This window comes from Pseudophryne corroboree, chromosome 9 (assembly GCF_028390025.1).
Source record: "Pseudophryne corroboree isolate aPseCor3 chromosome 9, aPseCor3.hap2, whole genome shotgun sequence".
Lineage (NCBI taxonomy): Eukaryota > Metazoa > Chordata > Amphibia > Anura > Myobatrachidae > Pseudophryne > Pseudophryne corroboree.
Window position 1 is genome coordinate 91550491 of NC_086452.1, and position 22277 is coordinate 91572767.

General features: G+C 43.3%; 1 protein-coding gene across 1 annotated transcript; it reads left to right on the forward strand.

Annotated features, from left to right (window-relative positions):
* Window positions 1–1545: 1545 nt before the first annotated feature.
* Window positions 1546–20900, forward strand: LOC134957597 (protein kinase C delta type-like). The gene is made up of 10 exons (XM_063939610.1): window positions 1546–2072; window positions 4910–5010; window positions 6178–6348; window positions 10338–10429; window positions 11634–11696; window positions 14614–14752; window positions 16708–16830; window positions 17104–17232; window positions 17786–18000; window positions 20750–20900. Exons 1-9 carry the CDS (start codon window positions 1592–1594, stop codon window positions 17957–17959), a joined length of 1473 nt encoding a protein of 490 aa, XP_063795680.1. The 5' UTR covers window positions 1546–1591; the 3' UTR covers window positions 17960–18000; window positions 20750–20900.
* The last annotated feature ends 1377 nt before the right edge of the window (window positions 20901–22277 follow it).

Below are 22277 nucleotides of genomic sequence, written 5' to 3' on the forward strand. Positions count from 1 at the left end.
CAGCTGCAGAGTAACATGTATAAGCGGCTCTACTGCAGCATAACATGTGTAAGCGGCTCTACTGTGTTGTGTAATGTGTATATACGGGGCTCTACTGTATATAAGGGGTACTACTGATTGGTGTAATTATAATAACGGACACTACTGTGGTGTAATGTGAATACACAACAGATTGGTCAGTATATCTTGTAGTATGTTCCCAGCTTCACTACTTGTGACATTAGCTGCAATCAAGAATGACAGGTGTCTGGGGGTGGGGGCGAGGGTGGCTAGTGGGATTGGCATCACCAATATACTAATTAGGGGGGATTGAGGCAACGCTATTGGATAACCCTTCTAAAAAGATAACCCCTCTAAGTTACAAAAATATTTTAGACTGCTCAGAAATATCATGTGGCTAATACTCTGTCACATTGCTCCTTGTGGTCCGAGTGTAAAACATCTAATAGTAAATCCCTGAACTATGAGCAATTTCATTACGCTTCCTTTCTTAGTGTATGCAGATCATGTGACTGGCTGTATCTCTTATGGACAAACAGACCAATTTACATGGGCCTGGAGTACACATGACTCACCTGTACTGAAATAACAAATACATCTTATGCTGGGTACTTATACGTCTGAGCGAACAGCCAATATATCGCTAGCGGGTAGGCAGGTGTAGGCCAACGATATGTCTGAACTACGTCATTCACAGAAATATTGAGTCTGCAGTGCAGTACGTTACCCGATATACCACAATTTGCTTGCAACACCGCAACGATGTTTAAGGACGCATCTGTAGATGATGCTGGAGGAGGCTGGGTCACTAATAGTTAAAGGTCAGAAGCACAGGCTCCTCCTCCCCTATACCCCGCCCTCTGACCTGCCCTAAGGAGCTGGACACTGCTTTAGCTGCTCCTGCTGCTTAGTTTTATTAGTTTATTATTTTGTTTTTGACAACTCTGTGCGGCCGGCGGGGACAGGTCCATGGCTGAGCACCATTTTCAGTGTAACCTGTAAGACACATCTGTGTTCACCTCTCAGTGCAAATAATGTGATTTATTTTACATCCGTTTGTCCTGTGTTTTATCCTTTCAATAACTATTTGGTATTGCTATAACTGTCCATATGATAGGGCGCAGGTTCTCACACTCGCCCTCAGGACCCCACACAGTTCCTGTTTCCAGGTCACCTGTAGATATGTCACATGTGACAGTTGGTGATACACAGGGCACCTGCCGGGGGACTGGGACATGTGACCTGTGTGGTGTCCTGGTACCAGTATCATAGGGAATACAGATTGTAAGCTCCACTGGGACAGGGACTGATGTCAGTAACTGAAATGTTACCGGTGGAGCACTGTCCAATATGTGTGTGATACATAAATAACGTAGTAACGTAGAAAGAAATAAATAAATAAATAAACAATCCATTAATGTTTTTAATAACATTTTTTTATGAAGTGAGAAACCCAATTCAATATGTACCTTATTATAGATACATTTTATTCTAATCAGTATGCATTGATAAAATTACTTCCACCCCATAATTTAGGAAACCCCCATTTAATCTAGTGCTAATTTCACACATGCCCCCCCATTGATGTTACATGCACACAGACACCGACAGCATACAGCATGTCTGTAGTATAGGTATATGGGCAGCTGTCGTCATGGCAACCCAGCCGTTTACTGTCAAGGCACTGGTGACAGTTGGACCAGAGATAAAGCCGGCGGCCATGTTGAAGAAGTCAGAGATGCCGAAGCCAGAGATGCCGAAGCCAGAGATGCCAAAGCCAGAGATGCCAAAGCCAGAGATGAAGAAGACAGAGAGACCAAAGTCAGAGATGCCGAAGCCAACAATTAAAAAGAGAGCGATGAAGAAGACAATTTATTCCAACACCTTTGAGGCGGCAGATTTAAACATCAAGCCCAGATGTGGCTGGAAGAGGAGAATACTATCTGACTCCTCTGATGATGAGAAGGTCTCCATCAAGAGAAAGGTTGCTAGAAAGTTGTCATCAAGCTCAGATGAGACCAGTGATGAGAGGACGCAAAGTAGAGGCCCTCAGGGAGATGCAGAAGGAGGGAGTAAGTGAAACCCATACATACAAACTGTTTTTATACAGACACTAAATGTATTTTGGTAGGATGTACTATAGTAGACAAGTGCTGAGGCCTCTATTTCTACTACTAATATGTGAAAATACATTTCTATGAATTTATTTACAGCATGCTAACCTACTTGCATCATCATCTAATTTACTGGCATTTGTCTTGTTTGTAAATAATGCTCATAAATTATATTATTTGTATTTATTAATAATAAGGTGTGAATTATATCCAGGGTAAAATACTGTGCCTCATGGAACAACCCAACTTTTATGTATTGTATCTTCTCCACAAGTGTCAGTAAAGCCCCATTTACACCACATGTATTACTGTGCAATCAGTTTCTGCCATAGTTCTGCTCTTTGGAATCAGAGACAAATAAGAGCTCTGGTTTGGAGTAATGATACTCAGGGTAAGGATGTGGGTGATGTAAGTGTATGTGTAGAGGGTAATGTGGAGCTGCCAGTGACAAGGAAGCATCAGTCACTTGCAGTGTGGGTAGTAATTCGCTATACTGATTATTGTGAATTAGTAGTAAAGATTATGGGCTAAATGTAAAGTCTGTGGGTTGCAGGCAGCCGGGAGATTTTGGCGACATAACCTTTCGATGTAAAGCAGCAATAGTACAAAAAGCAAAACCAAGTTTGCCAGTATAAGTCTTATATCTAGAAGCTAAATGGCTGAAATCTTGCAGCTGCCGGCAACTTGCAGGGTATTACATTTACAGCTAGATGTGTTTCATTTCTTATTGAAAGTAAAGGAGGTATTTCTGCTATTTTCAACTTATGTTTATTTGTATTGATTTAATAGACCAATTATTCTATCAATTAATCAAAACTTTTATAGATGATTTCTGTGAATCACATTTAATATTAAGTTTAGTGTCAGTTATATAGTAGTCATTATAGTTACTGTATCTGTGTGAGGCGCAGCGATGATACTGTGTCTGTGAGAGAAACCCGTACACTAACTTACATTCATATTTGTCAGCATAATATTGCATTATACAATACAGGATACAGAATCGCCACTTTAATCGTTAATGTTTTTAACCTTTAATCAGACATATTTATTGATGATCAGTTTCTTATATAGCGCAGCAAATTCTATTGCACTTTATAATTGGAAACAAACAGTGATAAAACAAAACTGGGTAATAACAGACAGACACAGGGGTGGAAGGCCCTGCTCACAAGCGTATAATCTATAGGGAAATGGGTATATATACACAAGGATAGGTGTTATATATTGTGTAATGGTCCACGAGATTGCAAAGGTTCTTGGTGGGCTGTATGATGGGGTCACACAGCAATATTGGCCTGCGGTCAGGAGGATGGAAGCATGATTATCTCTTTCCTTCATCAGGGGGTCACTTCTTATCATGAGGGATAGAAGTGTCAGCAATTAATGAGATAACTTTTTCTAGCTGTAAATAAGCTCCTCCCCTCCAGCCCCTAAACTGAAAAGGCGTTAAGGATATGTTGAATAAACAGCTTCTAGCATCCTTCTCATATACTCATCCAATAAGGGAGGGACCAAAGTGTCCCCCAGATGAAGTCTCCACTAAACCATATAATAAATCTAGAGATGAGCGGATTCGGTTTTACTCGGTTTTACTCGGTTCTCAAAACGACATCTTATTGGCTCACGGATGTCACGTGTTTTGGATAGCCAATAAGATTCGGTTTTGAGAACCGAGTAAAACCGAGTAAAACCGAATCCGCTCATCTCTAATATAAATCCTCTGAGCATGTAACGCACTAAGCCAGTAATTATTTGTTACACGCTCCCTATATGAAGATGGCATTACCCAAGAGGCCAAGATACATTTTGTGGAGTTTGATAACGACTTCTCCCCAGAGGCGGAACTAGCGAATGGTGGGCCCAGGTGTAAAAATATGCATTGGGCCCTCCCAACCACCACCACCACTATGCAAAAGAGTGCTCTCAATGCATATACTATGCACGCTGACCCCAATTAACATATTGCACAATGTGCCATTAATTTGCATTATACTCCACACTGTGCCCCAAATCACATCAAATACACCAATGTCACCAAATCACATATAATACCTCATTGTTTGCCCATTTATACCACAATATGCCCCATATCACATTATGTGCCCCAGTGTGCCCTGAAATCACATAATATGCCCCAATGTGCCCCATATCATATAATGTGCCCCAGTTTGCCCCCAAATTACAGACTGTAATGTGCCCCAGTATGCCCCCAAATCACATATGCCCCAATGGATTCCAAAATCACACTTGTGTACACACTTGTGTGCGGCTGTGCCACGAGCAACCCAAAAAAGGGGTGTGAATGTGGCCTCGGCCGAGTGGGCATGGCCGCGCATCATGAATGAACCCATTTTCCATCATTTTAGGGGCATACCCAGTGCTCTCCGAGCGGCTGGGCAGGCCCCGCTCCCCTCCCAGTGCTGACTGCATGCTGTGTACGTATGCACGGCACCTATTCAAAGATCACTTGCTGCTTTGTAGAGCAGAGAAATTGGTGATCAAAGCCTTCCCCAACTGCCAACCCCTCTGGCTCACAGGACACTGCTGCCGGTGGGTGGGACAGCAGGACAGTGTCTGAATAGCGGGACTGTCCTGCTGTAACCAGGACAGTCAGGACGTATGTGATTAGTATTAAATAATTACTATGTATGACAGGAATTAGGATAATTGAATGGAAAATAAATAACCATGGTTTTCTTCTATAATAAAGATGTGAGCTTAATTAATGTCCTACAGTATAATATATGGGGGTTGTTGTTGTAATGTTCTCATATCACTTTTCACTCCATTAGAAACCAGCAGTGCTTCAACCCCCTGCCTCAGAGATGCAGTCTCTAGCACCATCCAGAGACTGGAGTTTTACCATCAGTTAGGCCAAGGTGCCTTTGGGAAGGTAAGCAATGAGGTTTCAGTTGTCACAGGGGATTTACTATATGTCTCAATATGGATGTTATTAGAGATGAACAAGGCTGTGGTGCAACTTTATTTAATGGTAAAAAGAAAGAACAGACATTTGTAGTTAGGTAGTGCAGCCCCCCTTCCCCATTAGACTCCATTTTATGTATATTTGAAGGTGGATACTCCTTTAGCTAGAATTAGCACCTTTCCACCTACCCAAAGGTGTTTCTAATTAGCATGTATCTTTAGCACACACAGACTACAGATTGGGAAAGGCACTATTATAGTAAGGCCTGATTACATTTATACAGTTTGTCAGTTTTGGATGTGGGTTAGGGGAACGGTGCCCCCTGAATTGGTGTGACCTGGCTGCTTGGGGAATCGCATTGTAACACTCAATTTAGCACTTTAATTTTTTTTTTACCAATGTAAAGGGGGGTACTCACGGAGCGATCGCGGCTTAAAATCTAAGCAATCTGAATAGATTGCTTAGATTTTAAGCAGTGATCTCTCCATGTGTTCCCCTTACAGCGATAGTGATGCGCAGTCCCGCGCATCGCTATCGCTGGTGCTAGATTGGCCTGCATTCAGGCCATTCTAGAGGGTCTCTCACTTCACCCGCTGGGTGAAATGAGCGCCCCCCACCCCGCTCTCCCCGGACGCTCAGCACACATCGCACTGTGCTGAGCGGGGGAAGGGGGAAGAGATGTGTGCTGAGCGGTACGCTCAGCCCACATCTCTCCCCACATCTGCCAGTGAGTACTGGTCTTAACACTTTAACTTATGTACAGTAATACTGCTTATCAAATAGCTCATGTTTTTCTTATTACCACTTCCTAACACTATAGCCACGCTCCAGACTTGAATCTTAGTGTTAGGAACCCACCAGAGACAAGGTCACCTGGACGCTGGTTTGTGGGCCGGTATTTTTTGGCCAAAAAGTATGCCAGGCACCTTGATTTTGTTCTGTTAGATTGCAGAGGTCGTTGTAATTATTCTGATTAGCAATGCTTGGGACCATGGATATGGATCTGCATTTTTGTTTCTTTTTCTTTTGTGGTCATAAAACTGTTAATAAAGAAATAATCCTTGTCGGACAGCAATGCATTTGCCTTTATATCTCTGTGTTGTTATGAGGCTGACACTGTAATATTTCTTCTAGGTCCTGCTGGCAGCCGACTCACATACCAACGAGTTGTTAGCTGTAAAGATCATGAGCAAACGACATCTGCTAAGTGTGGGCGAAAAAGTTGCCTTTGTGGAAAGGAAAGTGCTAGAACTTGCATCAGAAAGCGCCTTCCTCATTCACGGCCACTTCGCCCACCAGACCAAGGTACGGCTGTAAATGCCTCTTTATTGCTAAATATCCAGACATACATCCTATATGTTTGTTATCTTCTGCTGTGACTTTTATTTCCTATAAAGTAACTCTCATCTAAATGGAAAGCACAATATACTGGCATTATATAAATGTTAATACTTCTCCAGAACTGCATGTATACTGTATCCATAGCACTTAGGGGTCCATTTATCACACAATACTAGCTGCAAATATTATGTATCCCCAATGTAAGAAGGAGGTATCTCATACCTCCTGCGATCACTCTATTTCCACCAGCAGCCACATCCATCATAGGTTTCTTTGGGGGATGCAATACTGCCCGATGTATCAATATCGGGATATTGGCTTTCGTGCTACCGCAATCTTCTGATTATGGTGACCGATGAGCTACACTTTGGAAGTTCCAGAGGAACCTCTGGCAGAAATGGCTGCTGTGCACGATGGTCATGATGACTGCTCATGTGCAGTGGTCCGGGCAGCTCCTGTCCCTGTCTGTGCTGTGTGATACAGCCACCTAATATGATCGCATTATGCAATGCAATCTGGGGCAATATTAATGCCCCGGATTGCATTGTATATGCGATCAATGGTAAATGGGCCCCTTAGTGATAAAGGGATTATTGAACACTTGGTGATAAAGGGAATATCAAGCACTTGATGATAAGTAATTATTGAAGACGGAACTGAATGTTGTATCTGAGTATATGTCCGTAGCTTCTCTCCCAGTGCTGCCTTCTGTTTTACATTCCTGTCCATATGTCTCCTGCCACGTCTCCTCCTCCACTGCTGGAAATGGGCTGGATACTTGGTGTAAATATGCCACAGACCTAAGTCAGTGGTAATTTAATAAGTGGGGCTATCTTATTGGTGGCATCTACTGGACTAGTACACAGGGCAGTAGAGAGCCTGGCTGGGTCCAGGTACTTTTCAGGGGGCGTGGCCTAATCACAAGAGGCGTGGTCCTGTACCCTTTGAAAAAAATCTGATTTTTTATTTTATTTTAAGTGCAACCATGGCCACACTACAGCCCAGCACAAAGCAGCGTGTGCTGGACTGAGGAGAAGAGCTGCAGCTTAAGGGGGAGAAAGTCTGGGGCCTCCACTAGGCCCCTCCATCAGATCTGGGCCTGGGTAATTTGTACCCTCTCCCCCCTCTCTTGGCACCACTCAGAGCCGGCCCTAACCAATATGATGCCCTAGGCAAGATTTTGGATGGTGCCCCCTAGCACCACCGCTAGTTCCGCCTCTGACCCTGCGCCCTTTTCCCAGCACCATCACCCCCCACCCATAGCAGTCCTTTTTTTGTTTTCCTACCCCCTGTAATTTAAATAAGAACAGTGTGCACATTTGGCGCACAGCCCAAAAAGGTATGAGTTTTTGCTGGCAACAGGGCACGGCCACACATTAGTACCCCCAATTCAAATTATGCCTCACAGTAGTGCAACTTTATTCACAATTTATCATACAATAGTGTACCTTATTCACATTACATCACACAGTAGTACCAATTTACCTTATATACGTTACTTCTCACAGTAGTGCCCCTTATTCACATAACATCGTACTGAATTGCTCCTTATTCACATTACACCACACCATATTGCTCTTTATTCTCATTACACCACACCATATTGCTCCTTATTCACATTGCACTATACCATATTGCTCTTTATTCACATTAGACCACACAGTAGTGCCCTTTCTATATGTTATGCCACACAGTAGAGCACCTTATACACATAATGCCACACATTGGTAATGCATTTATACACATAATACCACACAGTATTGCCCCTTACACATAAGACACACATTATTAATGTCCTTATAAACATAATGCGCCTTAAACATTATGCCAACCCTTATTAATGCCCTTATACACATAATTTCCCTTACACATATGCCGCACATTGTTAATGCCCTTATACACATAATGACACACATTATGTCCCTTACACATATGCCGCACATTATTAGTGCCCTTATACACATAGTGCCCCTTACACATATGTTACACATTATTAATGCCCTTATACAAATAATGACACATATAGTTCCTGGCATGAGTCAACTGGCAGCTCTGCTAATGTCATATACATTGCTATGTGGCTAGGATGCACAAGCAGCTTCTGCTGATTAAAATGATATGCAGCATGCCTGTATACTGTGTGCGACTGTGGCTGTATCTGTATACAAAATGCTACACACAGAATATAGGCATGCCGCATATCATTTTAATCAGCAGAAGCTGCTTGTGCCCCTAGGCATACCAGATGCCCTAGGCAATTGCCTAGTTTGCCTATGCCTAAGGCCGGCTCTGGCACCACTGCTAGTACATAGGAGGGCAGAGCAGATAATGAGAATTCTCACATGGAAATACTGATAAGAGCCAGCAATCCACAGTTTATTTTATCATAATGGATATATTAGTATAACACAATCATGGCTGTAAAACTTTCCCCACTAACCTCTGTAGTGACAGATTTCCTCTCTCCCCTGTAGTGATATACTGTACAGTATTTCTTCTCCATCCCTCCCACCTCTACAGTTACATGTTCCCCTATGTATTACTAACCTGCCCCCCCAGGCAATAAAACTCTTGTGAGACCATGCTCCCCTGTAGTCACCGATGGTCTGGTGGCAGATCACAGTGTAAATCAGGCCTGGCCAACCTGTGGCTCTCCAGCTGTTGTGTAACTACAAATCCCAGCAGGCCCTACCACAGTTTTAATATCCTCTAATAACAAAACTGTCGTCAGGCATGCTGGGATTTGTGGTTTCACAGCAGCTGGAGAGCCACAGGTTGGCCTGGCCTGGTGTAGCGGATACTGGCTGCTTGGCTGACATAACTAACACGTAGCCTCATTGTGGCTGTGGGGGTGACAGCCACACTGAGACCCTGGACCATGTGAGACAGGACAGGTACAGAGAGACAGTGGTATTTCTGTATCAGGTACACATGCTTCCTGCAGGGAGGTGAGAATGGCCTTGTGTCATGTGCTCCATGGTCTGAGGATCAATGCTATTAATAACAGCTGCTACAACTAATACACCTGTAGCTCTTCTGCAATTATTCATTGTTTTATTATTTTAGATGCAGCAATTACTATTAATGTTGGCATGTAGGACAATTTACTACCTGTTATTTTGGTGTAAAAAGAATCATTTTATTGGTGTTATGTGTTACTAACTCACTGTTAAACGATTATAGAACATGTTCCATAGACTGTGGTACAGAGGCGGATTGGCCATAGGGTTCACAGGGAAGATTCCCGGTGGGCCGGCACACCAGTGGGGCCTGTTTTGTGTGAGGACATGTGGTCGTTTTTATAGACATAATGAATAAGATGCAAAATAATTTGCATATATGAAAATGACTTTGCCACTTAGCCTGTGATTGCAGATGATCTAGTGTATGCTCTGTCTGCCTGCTTGGCTGACATATAAGATTGAGTGAATAGTGATTGGGATACGGTTGGTGTAATAAGCAAGAAAATATATCTTTCTAAAGAATGATATAGTTTCCTAAATTCTGAAGGTGTATCATATAATGTGCTCATAATATTTAATTTTATTTCTTTTTAACTTCTCCCTTGATGCTGGACATGCCCACTATCTGGAAAGTCTTGGGGGGAGGGTCCTGCTGCCGTGGCCCATGGCTAGACCTTACACCTCTGGTGCTGCCCATGTGGGGCCACTAGCACAAATTTTTCCAGGGCCGCTTTTTGTTCCCAATCCGCCCCTGCTGTGGTATAGTAAGATTCTTCCTCTTTTCTCCCATGCCCTCTCTCTGTTCTCCTTGTCCTCCCCATGACTGTCCATTATATTCCCATGAGGAGAAAAGAAGTGAAGGACACTTTTACAAATGAATAATGTATATCATTTATCTTAATTTATTTTGGTCAGAAGATGATATTCCCCACGTCCCAACTCTTTCCCTCCTGACATGTATAGTAACACTATTGCTTCTCCCATAAACAGGAGCACGTGCTCCTTGGTATGGAGTATGCAAGTGGTGGTGACTTAGAACATCTTCTGATGAGGAATGGGCCTCTTACCATCTCTAATGCAAGGTGAGAACATAAAATATCTTGTTAGTATTGTGTGTGCCTTAGAAACAGCACTTTATCCTTCTGATTTATTATAATTGTTTCTGTAAGTTGTCTTCCATCCTGACAAATAAATCAGCTGTTATTATATAAGGATACTTTGTGAGTGTCATCTTGAAGGCATTCCAATACTCCTTTACATAAACTCTAATAAGCCATATACAATATATAGTGACTTTCACCAATGCACAACACTAGAAATATCTTATTAGGCAGTTGGTAAATTTATTATTATTATTATTATTAACAGTTTCTTATATAGCGCAGCATATTCCATTGCGCTTTACAATTAGAACAGCAGTAATAGAACAAAACTGGGTAAAAACAGACAGACATAGAGGTAGGAAGGCCCTGCTAGCAAGCTTACAATCTATAGGGAAATAGGCATTGATACACAAGGATAGATGCTACCTATTGCATAATGGTCCACCAGATTGCTAGGTTCTTAATGGGTTGTATGATATGATCACCCCGCAATGTTGGCCAAGTGTCAGGAGGGTGTGAGAGTAAAGACAAGATATGTGATGTTATGTGTATTGTACAGAGAATATGTAATTGGATAGAGAAGCACTGATGGTTATGTAAATTCAAAACAAAATAAATGGGGACATTGGGCCTAATTCAGACCTGGTCGCTCGCTAGTGGTTTTTGCACCTCTGTAATCAGGTTAGAACTGTGCATGCGTATGCACCGCAATGTGCAGGCGCATCGCACGGGTACAAAGCAGTTCATTGCTCTTCGATGGGTTTGTGCAAAAAATCCATTTGACAGGAAGAGGGCGTTTGTGGGTGGTAACTGACCGTTTTCAGGGAGTGGTTGGAAAAACACAGGCGTGCCTAAGCGTTCGCAGGGAGGGTTCCTGATGTCAATTCTGGTCCTGGACAGGCTGAGGTGTTTGCAGCGGCTGAGTAAGTCCTGAGCTGTGCAGAGACTGCACACAATCTGTTTGCACAGCTCTGCTACACATGCGTTCGCACACTTGCACAGCTAAAATACACTCCCTATGGGAGGAGACTATGCGAACGCAGGACTGCAAAAAAAGCCTAGCGAGCAATCAGGTCTGAATTAGGCCCATTGTCAGAAAATGTGGGGAGTATTGTCTGGAAATCCCTCAGCCATTATGTACACATCCTAACATTGTAACATTAACTTATTTTCTATCTAACAGATTCTACAGTGCGGAGATTGTATGTGGGCTCCAATTCCTGCATTCCAAGGGCATCGCCCATGGGTAAGTATAGAGTTACACTATAACAATAGTATAATAATGTGATATTATACTATGGATTCTAATACTGTACATGTTATACAGTCATTGGCCCATATCTTCCACTTACATGTTACACCTGCCTCTCTCCCAAAGTACAATCTATATGACCAGCTCTCGGGGGACACAGGGGATCTCTCTGCACAAGTGTTCTATTCTTTTCATGTCATTTCAGAGTTTTGAAAATAGTGTACTAACATTCATTCCAGAAGCTTTTCAGTGGCATCACATGGGGCCCTATTGGTTGTGCACCATCACATCTGCTCTCTGCTCAGGGAAGTCCCTTTCTCCTGTAATATAGTGGCGTCATACTCTTCCTGCACTTGTCTAATGCTGTCAGAGAGGACCCCTGAGGAAGAGAAGGGAAACATTAATTTTAGAAACTTTTACATACTTTTTTATTACATCACCACACACCTGCCACCCAGCTCTGTAACTATATACACCTAGCAGGTCATGGGGGGCTGCACTGCGACCCCAGATCATGTACACCCAGAATGTGCCTTCCCTGACATCCAATCTGTGTCTCACGTGCAGGGTGAGAGAGGGAAGGAGAGGTGTAGGGATGATAGAGGGAAGGAGGGAGTGAGAAGTGCAGTGGAAGGAGGTGGAAGGAGGGAGTGAGAGGTGCAGGGTTAAAGAGGGATAGAGGGTATGCAGAGGCAGAACTCTGGGAGGCAACGGAGTCATCTGCCGCCGGGCTCCTGCTCTGAAGGGGGGCACCTCTCCTCCCATTCTGTGACACCAGTGAATTAAGTTAATTGATAGCTGCCGCTGTCTTTTCAGTGGCCGACTTCCTCACTGGTCCCTGCACCTTACAAATCACACCCTCTTTATTATCCTGAATATACACATTTTACAAGTGTCACACCCAGGATTAGAAACCACAACCTATTACACTGGAAGCAGACACCTTACTGATGAAGCTGTTTGTGCCTGTATAGGAAATATGAGAATTTTAACTATATGAAGATATTTCTCTGACAATTACACGTAACTTCATGTAGTTAGCATTCTCATGCTTCCTCTATAGGAGCAAATAGCTCCATCAGTAAAGTGTCTGCTGTTAGACACACACACACACACACACACACACACACACACACACACACACACACACACACACTTATCTTGATATAGGAAATAGGGGGGCACCAATATTTATCTTGCCTCCGGGCAACTGGGACGAACTTCCGCCACTGAGGGTATGAGTGGTGCAGGTGGTAAGTAAGGGAAGGAGGAAGTAAGAGGAGCAGGGGTCACATGTGAGACATTAAGGGAATGTGCAATAAAACATATGGAGAAGAGGTGGATGGACACCGGGATGGTGGAGAACACAGGTTGTATAACTTTATATCACATAATATGGGTTACCTAATAATATATAGCAGGGTTGGACTGTCCCACAGGGGAACAGGGGAAACCCCCCGGGGGGCCCCACTGCCTGAGGCACCACTTCTTCCTCTAGGGATCAGATCCCAGACTGAGCACTGGAATTATACATTGTACATACTATATGTTATGTTATACTGCACAGGACTATGATGTATCTTCTACTGTACATTCTGGTTATTAATCTGGTTCATTATTCTATATGCACTAGCAGTATTTACTATATATATTTATCAAGGGGCCCAGCCTCTAATTGGCAAACCAATATGGTGGCTGACCACACCCTCTCTTGGGACTGGTCCTGCACCTAAACATGGGCCCCTACCATTGCATTCCCCCGATGGCCCTTCATGCCCCAGTCCAACACTGCTATATAGTTTTAAAAAGGATCAAGGATTGTTTTTATACTAGCAACACCTCTAAGGCTTCTGTGGCTCTAGGTGTACCCCAGACCCCGGCCATTTTATTCCCATACCCCAACTTCTTATTTCCTTCTCCAACCACTATATATATAATCCTGCAGGTATCTGGCACTCACTGCACAAGTAAATAATTCACCCCACTGCCCTCTGAAAGTTACCAAGTCCCAATGATAAATTGCAGCAGCGGCACTTGGGGAATAAAAAGCTCAGTAAGCACAATATACTGTCTGACCCACGTGTCAATGGACTTTTACAATCTCTTTAGGGTTACATACAAGAATAAACTTACCCCATTTATAAGGTTCTCCCCTTCACCAGCTGGGAAGGATCAGCATCAGCCCCCAGGTGTCGCTCCCTGTGACCAATATCACTAATTATTATGCAGTAACCACACATATTAGCATGAAAAGGGTTAATGGGCTGATTGAGCCTACACTACTACATAACAGAATTCTGCTGAGCACACACAACTGTACATGACATAGTGGAATCACATGGGATCTCCTCCAGACTTGGCCGTGAAAGCAGCCGCATCGCAGTTTGCACTGTACACCTGCAGCGTCTGTATTGCACCTGCGTGGTCATTCACATTGCAGGCGCATCCCCAAAGGATGATTAACAGTGGCATGTGTTGGGTGGGTGGCGACATAGCATTTTGTGGGTGTGGTGGGCCAAACGTGGCATGCCGGGAGTGTTTTCAGGGAGGCTGCATGATGTCACACATAGCCAGATTGAGCTGGCAGGAGTCAACCTTAAATCAATGCGTCCACAATTAGATTGGATCATGATTCGGAACCACAGGTTGCCTTGCCCTGTGCTGGGCCGCCCGCAGCATGTGAGGAGATGGATGCAGATCTTGCGTATGCAGTGATCTGCATCTATCTCTGAATAACCCCCATGGACACTGACCTACAAATGATTACAGTAGGTACTGACACTCTAGTCCTTGTTCCTAAACATACATTCAAAACCACTATTATTTACACATATAAAGTGCTGATGTATGTATCAATAAATCATGTTTGTATGAAAGCACACTGTATACAAAGATGTTATTTTCTTCACAGCGACCTCAAGCCAGATAACATCTTAGTGGCTGCAACAGGCCACCTCAAGATCGCCGACTTCGGTCTCGCAAGTAACATCACACCTAGAGACTGGAGTGCCACTGGCTGTGCTGGAAGATGTGGCGACATCACTCCTGAGGTGAGGTGCAAAGGGTATTCTACTGTGTACTCATGTAATTATATACACTGGGCCTGATTCTCAGGTACACAGAACACCTTCAGAGGTCTTGTGGAGTTCCTTCCGTGGTGGGTCAGAGCTGTTGTGGTGCCATGAGGGGAACCTGCCCAATATTAGACATGTGGGTTTAATGTTATGGCCGATCAGTCAAATTATATATGTACGTATACATATAATGTAGAACAAAAGATAGCGGCACTCCGAGTCTTAATCCAAAAGTGATATATTCAATAGGTTCACAGCATGATACCAATGTTTCAGGGACGTCCCACCCCTTTGTCAAGGTGACAATTCTGATTATTGTTGCATACGTATAAATAAATATATGTGTGTGTGTGTGTGTGTGTGTGTGTGTGTGTGTGTGTGTGTGTATTTTGAATATCGGATTTTTCCATATTTTGGAATAAGTGCATACCATAATGAGATATCATGGCAATGGGACCCAAGTCTAAGCACAGAATGCATTTAAGTTTTACATACATCTTAAACACACAGCCTGAAGGTCATTTAATACAATATTTTTAATAACTTTGTGTATATACACAATAACTTTGTGTATAAAACAAAGTCTGTTTACATTGAGCCATCAGAAAACAAAGATTCCACTATCTCACTTTCACTCAAAAAGAATCCGTATTTCGGAATATTTGGATATGGGATGCTCAACCTGTATATATATATATATATATATATATATATACGAAAAAAGATACAGGCACTCACCACTTCCTTGATGATGAAAACTTTATTGGTGTGTCTCACATAGAGACAGTTAACAGCATGTCAGCAAAAGGTGTCGACGTTACGGCTCCAGAACCACACATTCTCGCCTTTATACATATATATAGAATAATTCATAATAACTTATACAGCTTAGCTGAGAAATGTGTAATAGAAGTTTAAAACACATAATATGGATATAAATGGAACCCAGGACTTAATGGGGACCGTATTGGGTGTGTGATATTGCCTCTGCCACTAGGTGAACCAGAGTGATCACCAACACAAAAGACAAGAAAATCACAAACAAGACAACACACATAATTGTGAACATACATTATGAAAAGTACGGATATTAAAAAAGTCTAGTCATAGCCCTATCCAAGAAAAATATTGAATGGATTTGCCTCATTTAGGCCCCGTGGTGTCAGAGTGTCCAGCTCATATATCCATTTAGCCTCTCGTTGTCGTAACTGCCTCACGTCTGCTAAATCCACTTCCGCCGGATAGACGTGTGCGTTCCACTGGCAATGGAACGCACAACACTTCCGGTAACGCGACTATCAGCCGCTATCGGTTGTTCTTTTGGTTTTAAATGGTTGTGATTGTGTTCACGTTGTGTAATTAGTTGATGTTATAGGACATTCGATTGGCTGCACATGTATCCTTGATTACACATGTTAAACACTTGAATACCAGTGTTTTTTGTTATTTCCTGTTGGATGATTGATGGGCGGGGTTTGTGATATGCCTCTGCTATAAAAGTGCTCCAGGGTTCATTGTGTGTCATGGGCTGCTGGGTGAGAACCTGCTGTAATCTTGTTAGTGTTGAAAAAGGCTCAGATGGAGCCGAAACGTTGACACCTTTTGCTGACATGCTGTTAACTGTCTCTATGTGAGACACACCAATAAAGTTTTCATCATCAAGGAAGTGGTGAGTGCCTGTATCTTTTTTCGGATATATTTTTGGATTTCTTGTGAATCTCTTATGGAGCACGGCCCAGGTTGCAAATTGGAGCAGTGAGTGTGGACTTTCTGGATATATATATATATATATATATATATATATGTATGTATGTATCCTCCACCCAGAAAATAGAAATCTTGTGTTTGTCCCCGTAATTAGAAAAGTAAAAATGGAAAAAGTTATTAGTAAAAGCCTGGTAATGACTGTCTGTCTCTCTTCTTTCCGGTAGGTACGTTTTCGCGAAGAGAGAGCTATCGGTCATGATTGGTTTTGCTTTGGCATCATTCTCAGCAAAATGGTCAATGGAAGATCTTTTGGACCAGGCACTGAAGTCAGGAACATCATTGACGAGGTAAATGAGGACGCAGGGCGCAGCCTCTGGCTTCAGAATACCCAGGAAACAGGGCCGTCATGCCCCCGTTTTCTGGAACACTGTCCGCCAGCAGCATGTCAGTCATGCTGCAGCTTTTGTGGCACTGCGAGCAGATAGAACTCAGTAATACCGGACTGCGGCCATGGAACAATCACTTTATATTCCTCTGTGCCAGGCAGCAGAAATGTTTGTAACATGATTGTATTGAGCATCTGTACTGTACAAATCATTAAATACAAATATCTTTTTCAGCTCTTCAGTATCATGCCAGCCAGACGCCCAGGAGTGAATGATAACATCCGCCTCCATCGCTTCTTCCGGCACATCAACTGGGTCGCCTTGGAAGCCCTTGAGATGGAGCCACCATACATTCCTGCACCAGTAAGTATAAAACAGAACTTCCATGAGCTTCTGAATGCCGGTCAGCATATAGGACCTAATTCAGGTTGGATCACAGTAAGCGATCCAACCGCACATTCTGAGACAAAGATGCAGCACATGTACAGTGCTCGTACTGCAGGAAGGCCGCAGAAAATGCGATCACCTCTGCCTGTCAATCAGGCAGAGACAGTCGCGGGGTGGGGGTGGGGGTGGGGTGGTCAATGCTCTAGAAAGTCCTTCTCCTCTCTGCACTTGTAGTTACGTAGCCTTCTCCTGAGAGCACTGAGTAGACGGACACCTTTACTTGCACCAGAGCAACCTACATCTACTGCAATACTGTGGTTATATATGGGCTGAGCGACAGTGCGTTATATTTGTGCACCTGTAATGCCTCTTTCTTTAGCTTTATATAGACATGGTGTCAGGGTCTAATATGTAACTACTGTAAATAACCTCTACAATAGGAAGTTTGGTAATTGCCTCTTTTTCTCTCTTACAAGTCATATGAAAGATGTAATAATCACTGATACACTTTTACTTCTTATCTCTGTAGCCGACCTTTCCACCCTCTGCCTCCATAAATAACCAGCTAGCAATAATGGAGGCAGAAGAGGCCAATAATCCACCTGTAACAGCCCCCCAGCAGGACCGGTTTGCAGGGTTCTCATTTACCACCTCCACCTGGAGAACCCCCCCAAAGGCACCGGGCCTACGACCGTCTAGCTGAGGCAGCAGCACTGCTGGATGCAGGAGTTGGAGTTTCTGCAGGTATGTACATTATGGATTTAGTTTTCTTCTGATTTTTTAAACATGATTAGTTGAAGTTTTCAATATTAAACGGAGGAAGAATAAAGAAGGAGAAAGGTAGATAGAGCTGGGTATAGCAGTATTGTAAGAAGCATTAATACATTTTCCTAATGGAAAGTTATACAAAAAGCTCCTCACACAAAGCAATGCAGAAACAATAACCGTCTGCAGATTATTACATAAACAGAGATATAGCGTAAGAGATATAACAATGGTAGAGGGGAATGGAGGACAGTGGGTGAGGAAAAGGGGCATGTCAGGGGTGTTACTAGAGGGAGAACAAAGGGAGGAGGAGGAAGAGTAAGGTGCACCTGCTGCATGCTCAGAAGAAGCAATGTAACCCTACATAATCCGTTGTTTCATGGTCCTCCTGGTGTGTGATCCAACGGGAAGAGATGCTGGTAAATGTATTCCAGCGCTCATGAAGTATGCTGTAATATACATAGATGGTATATACAGCAATAGTGTGATCAGTGCATTGGAAAACATGTATGGTAGTAGTAATGTAGAGAACTCAGTTACATACTGTACAGTATATAACCTGACTTCTCTGCATTACTACTATCATATAGGAGGGGGGAATTCTGTGTTTGTGTCTGGATCAGCCCCTCCCTTGCAAGCACTTCCAATAGGCCAATACATTGATTTGCCCAACTTGTCACTTGTGTATCACTAATTTATTTTCCTGCCTACTATTAATTGCCGTTATTTTCCCATATTGCACTTTCTTTTAAAACTAGCATCACGTGACATTAATCATGAGTGAGGGGACTGTAGGGGATGTGGACCGTCCTTACTGTATGGTTCCCTTTTACATATCAATGATTTTATTACAATGAGTATTTGTGCACCTAGTAAGACACTTATATCAAAAGTGCCTGGTTGATACAAAAGCCGTCCTACTGAAAGAACATCTCTGACTTTCCAGCATCTTGTGAGAACCTGTAAAAGAAAGATCCTTAAGCAGGGAAGAGACTCTGTGACCTCTTGCTAGCCAAATAATGCCTCTGTAGATTCTCAGTCTCCGCCCCTTCAGTCTCATTGATATATTGTGTCCAGTAAATGCAGCCACCCAACATTTAGGTGGTCATTTCGAGTTGATCGCAGCAGCAATTTTGTTAGCAGTTGGGCAAAACCATGTGCACTGCAGGAGGGGCAGATATAACGTGCGGAGAGAGTTAGATTTGGGTGTGGGGTGTTCAAACTGGAATCTAGATTGCAGTGTAAGAATAAAGCAGCCAGTATTTACCCTGCACAGAAACAAAATAACCCACCCAAATCTAACTCTCTCTACAAATGTTATATCTGCCCCCCCGCAGTGCACATGGGCCCTCATTCCGAGTTGTTCGTTCGCAAGCTGCTTTTAGCAGCTTTGCACACGCTAAGCCGCCACCTACTGGGAGTGAATCTTAGCTTCTTAAAATTGCGAACGAAAGATTCTCAAATTTGCGATTACACACCTCTTAGCAGTTTCAGAGTAGCTCCAGACTTACTCGGCATCTGCGATCAGTTCAGTGCTTGTCGTTCCTGGTTTGACGTCATAAACACACCCAGCGTTCGCCCAGACACTCCTCCGTTTCTTCAGCCACTCCCGCGTTTTTCCCAGAAACGGTAGCGTTTTTTCACACACACCCATAAAACGGCCTGTTTCCTCCCAGAAACACCCACTTCCTGTCAATTACACTCCGATCGCCTGAACGAAGAAAAAGCCGTGAGTAAAATACCTAACTGCATAGCAAATTTACTTGGCGCAGTCGCAGTGCGAACATTGCGCATGCGCACTAAGCGGAAAATCTCTGCGATGCGAAAAAATTTACAGAGCGAACAACTCGGAATGACCACCATGGTTTTACCCAATTGCTAACAAACTTGCTGCTGCGATCAACTTAGAATTACCCCCTTAGTTACAAACACTCTGTCCCATCCAGCTTTTACGATGTTGCTCCACACCACAGAAATAGGCCCCCCTTGATGTGCAGGTCCAGGTACTTACTTTATAAATGAGCGCATTAGTGCAAAAAGAAGCATCACAAAGCATCTTATGTTCTGCGGAGCCGTCATGTTGCACTGTACTAAGTATTGTTTAAAAAAGTCTATGGCCCTCATTCCGAGTTGTTCGCTCGCAAGCTGCTTTTAGCAGCATTGCACACGCTAAGCCGCCGCCTACTGGGAGTGAATCTTAGCTTCTTAAAATTGCGAACGAAAGATTCTCAAAATTGCGGTTACACACCTTTTAGCAGTTTCAGAGTAGCTCCAGACTTACTCGGCAACTGCGATCAGTTCAGTGCTTGTCGTTCCTGGTTTGACGTCATAAACACACCCAGCGTTCGCTCAGACACTCCTCCGTTTCTCCAGCCACTCCCGCGTTTTTCCCAGAAACGGTAGCGTTTTTCCCACACGCCCATAAAACGGCCTGTTTCCGCCCAGAAACACCCACTTCCTGTCAATCACACTCCGATCGCCTGCACGAAGAAAAAGCTGTGAGTAAAATACCTAACTGTATAGCAAATTTACTTGTCGCAGTGCGGACATTGCGCATGCGCACTAAGCGGAAAATCGCTGCGATGCGAAGAAATTTACCGAGCGAACAACTCGGAATGAGGGCCTATATTTTTTCTGCATGGAATTAAAGATGTATATTATGTTATATTGTATCTTGTACGAAGATGTTACCAATGTACTGATATTTTTTTTTTTTGTAATTATATAGAACATCTGTGATAAGAAGATTGATTACAACTTGGAAGATTGTTTATTATTTTCTTATTTTTTATAAGTTTTTAAATTTAACTTTTTTTAAATTTGAATATTAACATTTTTTAAATTTACATTTTCAAATTTAGTGGGAGGGTATTTTATAATGAAACAATTTTAAATTTTACTATTTTTACATTTTTGTATTTACAATTTTACATTTACATTTTAATTATTAGATTTTATAAGTATTATGTAAATTTTATTTAAAAGTTAATTTTTTTTATATTTTTCAATTTTAAATTTTTTTTAATACAAGCATAACATCAGGTGTGTGATGGGCCGGCTATAGGGGATGGTTGGAGGCCGGTATTTTTATTTTTTTATTTTTTTTAACATTAACATTTTAATAGTTAGGGGCCCATTTATCAAATAATATTTGTGCTATACCTGCTGCAATCCCTCCATTTCTGCCCGCAGCAACATTCCCCATTGGTTTCTATGGGGGATGCGATGCTGGCCAATGTATCAATATCGGGAACGCAAAGCATTCCCAATATTGGGGGTAATTCAAAGTTGATCGTAGATGTGCTAAATTTAGCACATCTACGACCCTTTACTTTGACATGCGGGGGGGACGCCAAGCACAGGGCTAGTCCGCCCCGCATGTCAGGCCCTGCTCCCCCCTACACAGGTACAGAAGCATCGCACAGCGGTGATGCTTTTGTACCTGACATGTAGCTCCCTGCCAGCGCAGCTCCTGCTAGCTGGCAGAGGGCTAACTGCCATGTCCCGGGTCGCAGTGGCTGCGTGTGACATCACGCAGCCACTGCGGCCCACCCACCCAACAGTCCAGACAAGCCTCCATTGTTCGGACCGTGCCCCACCAACGGCGTTCTAAGGCTGTTGGTGTGCCCCTCCCGCCCCGCAACTGCCTCTGCCTGTCAATCAGGCGATCGCACCAGTGAGATGCTTTCTCATCTCACTGGCTGCACATGCACAGTACACCACCGCGCGAGCGTACTGCGCATAGTAATTCAGACAGCAATCCCTGCCGATGCAGCAATGCAGTCTGAATTACCCCCATTGTCCCTCCAGTATTGCTGTAGCCCATTGTAGCCTATGGGCTATGGATCGCGAAAAGAAGATCCGGCTGGGTTCCCTGGGAACTCTCCGCCGGAAATGCCCTGTGCATTGCGGTCACCCCCACAGCTACCGCAATCTTTTGATTGCGATAGCCTATTATAGCCTATGGGCTACGGATCGCGAAAAGTAAATCCATCTGGGTTCCCTGGGAACCCTCCATCTGAAATGCCTCTGTGCACGCATGCACAGGGGGCCTAATTCAGATCTGTTCGCTCGCTATTTTTTGTAGCGCTGCGAACAGATAGACACCACCTATAGGGGAGTGTATTTAAGCTTTGCAAGTGTGCGAACGCGTGTGCAGCCGCCCTGTATAAAAACAAGCTTGTGCAGTTTCTGAGTAGCTCTGACCTTACTCAGCCGCTGCGATCACTTCAGACTATTCGAGCCCGGAATTGATG

Coding starts and splice junctions, on each gene's coding strand:
- LOC134957597 (XM_063939610.1), top strand. CDS start 1,592: ATGCACACAGACACCGACAGCATACAGCATGTCTGTAGTATAGGTATA. Junction 5,011..6,177: donor GCCAAGGTGCCTTTGGGAAG/GTAAGCAATGAG, acceptor TATTTCTTCTAG/GTCCTGCTGGCAGCCGACTC. Junction 14,753..16,707: donor GTGGCGACATCACTCCTGAG/GTGAGGTGCAAA, acceptor TCTTTCCGGTAG/GTACGTTTTCGCGAAGAGAG.